Source organism: Falco rusticolus, chromosome 11, assembly GCF_015220075.1.
Source record: "Falco rusticolus isolate bFalRus1 chromosome 11, bFalRus1.pri, whole genome shotgun sequence".
NCBI classification, from domain to species: domain Eukaryota; kingdom Metazoa; phylum Chordata; class Aves; order Falconiformes; family Falconidae; genus Falco; species Falco rusticolus.
Genome location: NC_051197.1, coordinates 3,148,867 through 3,157,100, shown reverse-complemented (window position 1 = coordinate 3,157,100; position 8,234 = coordinate 3,148,867). Strand labels below are relative to the sequence as shown.

At 46.9% G+C, this 8,234-nt stretch overlaps 1 protein-coding gene across 2 annotated transcripts in view; it reads right to left on the bottom strand.

The window, feature by feature from the left end:
* Nucleotides 1–2,307: 2,307 nt before the first annotated feature.
* The window catches only part of LOC119155276 (integrin subunit beta 3 binding protein), a 36,091-nt gene continuing 30,164 nt past the window's right edge, over nt 2,308–8,234 (bottom strand). Inside the window, exons 8-9 of one of the 2 annotated variants that reach the window (XM_037403697.1) lie at nt 5,781–5,834; nt 2,308–3,824 (exon numbers count right to left, since the gene is read on the bottom strand). In XM_037403697.1, coding sequence (XP_037259594.1) covers nt 5,782–5,834 — 53 coding nt within the window. In that variant the 3' untranslated portion in view covers nt 2,308–3,824; nt 5,781. The other variant, XM_037403698.1, reaches the window with a different exon arrangement.

Genomic DNA, 8,234 nt, shown 5'->3' with positions numbered 1-8,234 from the left:
GGGAGGGGATCCTCACCCTCTGCTCCGCCCTGGGGAGGCCACACCTGGAGTGCTGGGCTCCCTGGTTCCCGAGGGACAGGGAACTGCCGGAGAGGGCCCAGCGGGGGCTGCAGAGAGGATGAGGGGGCTGGAGCATCTCCCTGGGGAGGAAGGGCTGAGGGAGCTGGGGCTGTTCAGCCTGGAGAGGAGACAGCTGAGGGGGGATCTTACCAGTGCCTACAAACACCTTCAGGGCGAGTGCCAAGAGGGCCAGGCTCTCTTCAGTGGTGCCCAGCGACAGGGCAAGGGGCAGCGGGCACAAACTGCAGCGCAGGGAGTTCCTTCTGCATAGGAGGGAAATTCTGTGCTGTGATGGCGATGAGCGCTGGACGGGCCGCCCAGGGAGGCTGCAGGGTCTCCTCTGCAGGCATCTGCACCCGCCTGGATGTGGCTCTGTGCAGCCCGCTCTAGGGGACGCTGCTTTAGCAGGGGTTGGACTAGGTGGTCTCCAGAGGTGCCTGCCGCCCCTGACCGTTCTGGGATTGTGTGTCTGTCAGGGAGAGCGCTCAGCCTTGTGGCAGCGTCCCTGGCTGGAGACCTGCGCGCTCAGCCACAGGGTGGGCCCCGTTCTGTGGCACATCAGGATGGCAGAGCCGTAGGGGCTTCAGTTCACTCACAGGCTTCTGGTTGTCTTGCGTTACATTCTTTCCCCCAATAGCGATACTTCCAGAATGCTGCAGAGTAGCCGAGGTTAGCACTGGGCGTGGAAGTGGAGGCTGTAATGTTTGGGAAGGCTCGTGTGTGTGCAGCGGGTTGCAGATGTCATCCTTCGCTGTGGGTCAGCAGCGACGGGTTGGTCTGAACACTGTCACAGTCTTGTGACCCTCAACAACTGCTTCTAACAGGAGTGCAAAGCCAAAAGCCCTTGGTTCTGCTGGAATGGAAGCTGAGGTGCTGCAGTGCAGTACAGAAGCAGGTACTGGGCGCGCTCAGGAAAACAACCCCTGCCCCACAATAAACCCCACCCCCCACTGCAGGGTGGTTTGGAGGTGTAAACTGAACTAAACTGCAGTTTCTCCTTCTGTGCAGAACGGCCTCTGGTGCTGGTAGTTCAGAGAATACAAATTGATTGATTGAATAAATCTATACATAACAAAGCAGGTAGTAAGAAAAATCATAAAGCAATTCCTGGTAGTATAGTTTAATTAGGCGTCTGTCGATCCTTTTTCTTTCTTCTGTCCTGATGCTATATATAAATATATATTTTAAAAAAAGCCAACCCATCCTCGTTTAAAGGCTTCTCCCCTGACCTCGCTGCGCTCTGTCACATACCAAGCTGTCACTGACATTAGCACGTTCTGGGCTGTCTCCACAGCATCGGTTGTGAGTGTGTGAATCAGCTGTTCTGGGAACTTCCAACTGTGTCAGTTATGAATCCCGTCAGTGAAGTGTCTGCAAGTGAAGTGTCTATTTATTCAGCTTTTCCAGCTTTATTTGTTGTGGAAAAAGTAACCCCAGCCAACACTACCCATGGCAGCTAGGACTAAATATAAAAAAGGTGCTTTTGAGCAATAATTGTAGTGCTGTCAGGGCGAGTACAGTTCAGCAATTTACCCTACGCTGTAACAGTTCACTATAAAGCAACAAAACTTAAATATTTTTCCAAGTATTTAGAATTTTTCTGAGGGTGTAACTGTAATGGTGGCATGCAAGAGCTCTGCCCACAGCACGGCCTTTCTGCTTGGAAGCGTAGGCCGAGTGGTGTTGATGTGTATCAGGCCACCTAAATAGGAATCTTTGTCTCCAGAGGCTGCAAAAGCTGAACCCCGCAGCGGGAGAGCCCGCGAGCGCTGGGGCTGGCCCGGGAACGGCCGCTTCCAACCAAATGGCCTGTGAAACAGCAGAGGAAGATGGAGGGAAGCAGAACGACTTTAGGTTCTAATTAGCCTGGTCTCGTGCTCATCAGAGATCCTGGTGCCATCCTTCCCCCCCATAGAAAAACATTAGTTTTGAGTGTATCTCTTTTCTTTGTCCTTGAGATGGCCTCGAGGGGTGATAAAGTGAGAGTCATCCGATCCACCTTGTGTGGAACTGGAAATGGTTCTTAGTGGAGCCAGCTGCTTCTGAAAGGCAAAAGCCTGGTACAGCAAGAGGTCAAAGAAACAGTAACTGCTTAAATAGCCAAGGCGTGTAGGAGGGGTATTTGCAGCAGAATCTTAGTGTATAACTTATTTCCCTAAAAAATGACTAAATACCAAATTTAATGATGATTAATAATTGCCATGGTGTAAGTTACTGCTGTAACTCATTATGCATCATCACCTTTACTGTTATTTCCTGTAAAAGATTTATTTTGTTCTTCTAAGACTACACCGAACAGCTTGCTTTAGCACAGTTCGTTTACAGACTCTTTTCAGATCAATAATTATTTAATTTCCAGCTACAGGGGTTACAATCAGGTTATATAAACTATTGCTGGTTCAGGTGAACCTTCCATTATCGTACAAGGCAACTGCCTGGTGAATCTTACACATACAACAAAAACCAACAGCACAGAAAGCTGAAAGGAAGAAGCTATAGAAATAAGAGAGTAACCAATTCCCTTCAGATAATTACTACCCCTTTGTTCCCCAAGCAGACCGCACAGGCATTGAAGTAGGAAAACATTTTCATTAATTAAAAACTCTGAAAGCTTGAGCGTGTACATGCACATTTATCATTTTGATCCTTAGAATTTTAGTTGTTTGAGTAAATGGTACTTTGCAGTGGTAAAAAGGACACTCACGCATGTGCATTTACATTGAAATTTTTTTTTTAAAAAAATATGATTTGCCGTACTGCTTTCCTGCACCATGAGAGAGGTGGTACCTATGTCAGCGAGCTGTGGCGCAGGGTGTTCACTAGGTTGGGGTGGTGGTTTTGAGCGTAATCAAAAAAAGAGAAGAAACTGTTTTAGAACAGCTCTCCCCACACAGCATTAAATATCCAAACTAAACTAAAACATTGACCTAACAGGCAGGTGTTTCTGGAGCGGCGTGTTTTTAAGGCTGTGGGCTTAAGAGGCCTTGTGTCTTCAGAGGCAACACCTTTGTAGGTTACAAATACATCCCCGGCCGTGGCAGCCACAGCCAGGGAAGCTGGTATTTGTGAGCAACTTAATGCATTCAGTGCTCAGCCTAACTCCCTCCACACCGGAGCTTCCTTGAGGAGCTTTTGAGCCCAATCATCATTAGAAAAAAATTAATTTTTTAGGCAGGCTGTTGTAAAACTAGATGCATTAATTCCAGTCCTGTTTTGCTAGCTTTTTTGGGGTGTGTGTGATAAACTGATTAAAGGAGCCTGTGCACACACCTGCAGCGCACCCGAGCAGGAGGCGACCCTTCCCCGCTGGAGGCCCGGGAGCTGCAGCCCATCGTTTAACGTGGCTGCTTCTCACCCAGCTCTTAGAGGGAGGGTCACAATGGTTTGGGTTTTTCTGTTTGTTTGTTTTTAAAAACAAACATGGCAGCATAATTATCTATTTCCAGTAAGAACATACAGAAAATAACAGTTTATTTACCGTGCAGCATCAAACCTAAATCAGCATTTTGTACACAGCGCTTGCATAAAACAACCATGATGTATTATTTACATTGAGATTATCTGGTTATGCACATTGTTAAGTTTAAATAGATGCCAGAAATTTTATCTAGATGTGCACCTGCCTAGTGCAATGAGCAATCCCAAAGTGGTATTTGCTGGGGAGATAGGTTTACACGCATTTCTTCTCTCCTTTTAAGTACAGTCAAGCAGATGTAGAACTTCGGGTTGATGTGGAATGCATTTTTCACATAATGCCTGAATGACTAAAATAAATAGCAATTAGACAACAGCATCAACATTCATGTGATCTGCTCAGAACTGTATGTCTGTCCCATGTCCAGTACCAGCCTCAGTGTGTTAAAAAAACAGACCCACATGCATCCTCCAGGAATGCAGAGCAACAGATGGTCCCCCCTTGAACGGCAGTAATGTTTTCAGACGTTTTAAGGAAATGCATAGTTTTTATCTGTAGAAAAGGTTGAGAAAGCTAAATAATCTTTTAGCAATTCTATCACAACTATTTATTTTTTTAACAGTAAGAAAGGGCTTTACAGCATTGGTCACACCTGGGAAGGGACAGAGAGAACCAGAAAAAATAAATGTCTTATTTTCTGGGTTTTTTTGGACATAAGGTGCAAAACCAATATTCACTGACTAGACACTACTATCCATGGACCTAAACTAATAGTAGGGACATGAGTGCTCTCTGAGCTAACTTTGAATTGGAGCCTTGTAGTTGTCAGCATGAGTTTATATCAAGCTAATAAGCCAGTGTAAGACTTCAAGTGATTATTGTACCATAGAAAGGTCACTGCATTCTGTAGGACTCAGAAATTACACTGAACGGAATAAACGAGGACGCTAGCTCCGCTCTCCTGCCCTCTTTTCCTTCCCTCAATTGCTCTGCCTTTGGCGGGCCGGAAGGAATAAAGAGTAGCAAGAATCTGGCATAAGTAGCTAGTAAGTATTAGGGTAACATTAGCTTGTGGACAAGTGGGGTTTTAGAGGGTGGTTTTTTTGCTCTTAGGTTACCTGTGATTACAAAATAAAATTTAACCTTCATTGAGAAGCAAAAGCTCAACCCTATGTTAATTCAATTAAGCACCTTGTAAAACCCGCAGATCTACTTTTTCCATATTCCTTGATTACAAGAACTGAATAAGTCTAAGCTGCCAAAGGAGAGATGCCCTCACACTATGCAGGGACTTGACACAATCTGCAGCTATGCTCATCTTTAGAGATGACCATGTCTCACAAGACTTCATGAAACCTGCGAGCAACCAGTTTTCTCATGCACAGGTAACAGACAAGGTCAGTCACTAACTGGGCTTGTCCTTACAACACTGATACAAAGACAAGCAGCCAAAGGAGGAAGAACTACAAAACCCCCTAAAACATGTCTTGATGCGTCTGCTAGTATATTGTTTTACGCTTTCTGTTCTGGTAATGCTAAGGAAGTTGATGTGGGGGATTGATCGGCAGCAGCCCCAGCCTGCCTAGGTGCACATGCAGGCGGAACGGGAGGGCGAGGTGGTCCCGGGGAAGCAGGTGGTTGGAAGCGGGCGGCTGCTGCTGCTGCTTCAACCAGACCATCTGCCCTGCAGCCTCCTGGCCTCTCTCAGAAAAGCAGCGCTGCTGGGAGGCCCTTGGCTGGCTGAGTTGTTCTGGCTGCCAACAGTGAGCCGAGGAGTCGACCTGCGCATGAATAACACCGTGACAAAGGGCACACGCAGCAGCTTTGTGGAAAAGCAAAGCCTGAGCCCAGGCAGCGAGGCAGCCGTGCAATCAATAGTGCAGCAGGGCTGCAGGCGGCCTCCTTGGCGATCTCCAGGGCAGTCCTGGCATTTAGGAGGGTGTGCTCTGAAGTACACAGCCCTGCCTGCTTTTGTTACACATACTACAGCCAAACTGCCACTCTTGAAAAAACCACTCGGTTAGGAACTGAGAATGTGAACAAGGAGCAATGCTATCAGACATTATAGAGTGGGACAGAGTTTTCTACAGATACAATATGTCATTTTGCTTAACAAACCAGTAACAAGAAATACCACATGCACAGTGACAACTGTTTTCCCACCAAGCTATTATGGTCGTCACTGCAGGCCTACACACTAGGTCACACTGCAAATGTTTTACAATCAAGTGCCTCGGTCCTCATGATTATACTACCTGTATGTGGCAGCTGGAGAAGGCACAGGGCAAACCAAGGGGCTGCTTACCTCAGTCAAGGAGCAACTTCAGGAATGCGGAGCTACTGGCAGTCTGAATGTATTCTGTAGAGGAGTAAAATCAGTTTTGATAAACAGAGCAACGGTGTTATTAAAGAATTCGTGAAAATCCCTGCACAAATGCAAGTTAAGTAAGTTACTAACAGAACCCCTTTTATCTCATTCAGTCACTGTGTCTCAACAGTAATTTAGGAGATTGTCTTAATTGTGCATGTATGCACATATGCTACATCATTACCAATGATGACAAAGCAGAACAAAACGTGTTACAAGTATTAGAAGCTGGTCCTTCTTTTTTGCGATTAACAATTAAAGAATAAATTAAAATCCATAAGGACCATATCAGCAATTCAGCAGAATCCAATCAAGGACGGCATGAGAGGAACAACCACCCCGGAGTCCTCTGAGGGGGTGGCAAAAAGAGCAGCAACCACACCTGAGCCCCGTATTCTGGGAGGGCTGGGCCAGGCCAGGGTGAAGGGCTGAGCAGATGGCTCTAAGAAGTAGAGGAAAAGTGTGCGAGGGTAGGAAGGAACTCAGGGCATGAGAGCACACAGGGAAAGGTCTGGAAGCAGGTGCATCCGAGTGCCAAGATTTCCAAATGGCTTTCTGCAGCAGGTGATCAGCTCTGGTCTCAGTACCCTGAGCATCTGCTGATGGTTCATACTGCGTTTTGATTCCACCACCACAAAAGGGTGAAGAGAGAATTCAGAATTATTTGCTTTATATTAAACATACTGAGACCAATAAACAGATATTTACAGTGGCTTATAGCCAAGATTACTCCTATGGAGAGAGGCATCAAAGCCACCACAGACGTGGGTGGTGGTGGGGCAGATTCTCCTCAGTTCTCATTTGGCACGCTGCGATCCCTTGGCTGTCACGCTCCAGGGATGCGATGTGATGTGCAGAAGACCTGCCTGCGGACCTGATGTGAGGTGCCAGTGACACTACCTGGAGCTGACTCAGACCAAGCCAGAAATCCTGTCCTAAACTAGGTCTCATAAGCTTACTCCATAAGAAAGGCATCCATCCAATTCAACCCTGCCTCAGGTACAACTTCTCAGCATTGTACGTAATAAACACCATTTGTTTACACACATCATCATCAAAAATAACAGGAAGAAAAAGGACAGGAATCTGTCCAGTCTTGTATGACAGGTAACAGAAAAAGACGGATTTAATTACAAGTTGCTTTATTTGTGCTAAATGCAACTTCCTAATTCAGTCTTCAGTCACTGATTGCCGCATTCGGACTACGCAGTACTTAAAGAACCCATACATGCCAAAGCAGCCGTGCCATGGTCTGCATTTCACTCCGAGAAGCTGCCTTAAAAAATGTGAGCTGCCCAGATACATATAAGACGTCATGAACTCAGCTTTCTTTCCCAACATATACCACAATAGCACCTTTTGACAAAAGCCGTATTTATAGTAATATTTATACAGATGGCATTAAAATTTAGATATTTAAGGAATCAAATTATATGATTTACTACTCATGTGCTCCAAGAACTTAGAATGCTTGTTGTAGCAGTTTAAGCTTTTTTGTGTGTGTGTATTTTTGAGCTGATGAAGATCATGGAGTCACATCATGGTTTGGGTTGGGAGGGACCTTTTACAGACCACCCAGTCCCACCCCCCACCACGGGCAGGGCCCCCTCCCCCCAGCCCAGGCTGCTCCCAGCCCCATCCAGCCTGGCCTTGAGCCCTGCCAGGGATGGGGCACCCACAGCTGCTCCGGGCAGCCTGGGCCAGCGCCTCGCCGCCCTCACAGTAAAGAATTTCTTCCTAATATCTCATCTAAATCTACCCCCTTTTAGTTTAAAACCATCACCCTTTGTCCTATCGCTGCAGGCCCTAGTAAAAAGCCCACCCCCATCATGTGAGATATTCTTACAAAAACCCCAGCAAAAGACACCCCTCCCCGCCCCCCGCAACGACCCTTGTCTCTCTCAGCATTTTTATATGCGGCACTCCGAAGTTAGTTAAACTATGCAAAAGCGAAAAGAACGTCAGTGAAACTTCTGTATGACAATCTGTTGTGACCAGAGCAGGTAGGAAAGGAAGGGCTCTGTGGCAGCAACCAGGAGGACCCTGTCTGGGCCTGCGGCACAAGTGCTAGCTGGCAGCGGGACCAGCTTGCTCTCTCAGCAGCTCCGTGCTCCAGGGCTGCGCAGGGGAAGGCAGCAGCCGGAGGGTCACCAGCAGCTCCCCCCGGTGCGGGTGGGTTGGCAGAAGCCTTGCTGCCCTTTGCCATGGTGTCTCCTGTCCCCAGCTCACAAAAGCATCAAAAGGGCAGAATCTTCCCAAGTTTTGTTCCCTCTCCTATTTCCACCACTATTCTTTCCCAAGTTTGACTGCTCTAAAACATTTACAGATCTAAAAAGCGGGAGAAAAAAAATGTTCACCTGTCAGGTGATATAAAACCAATCTTCTACTAAA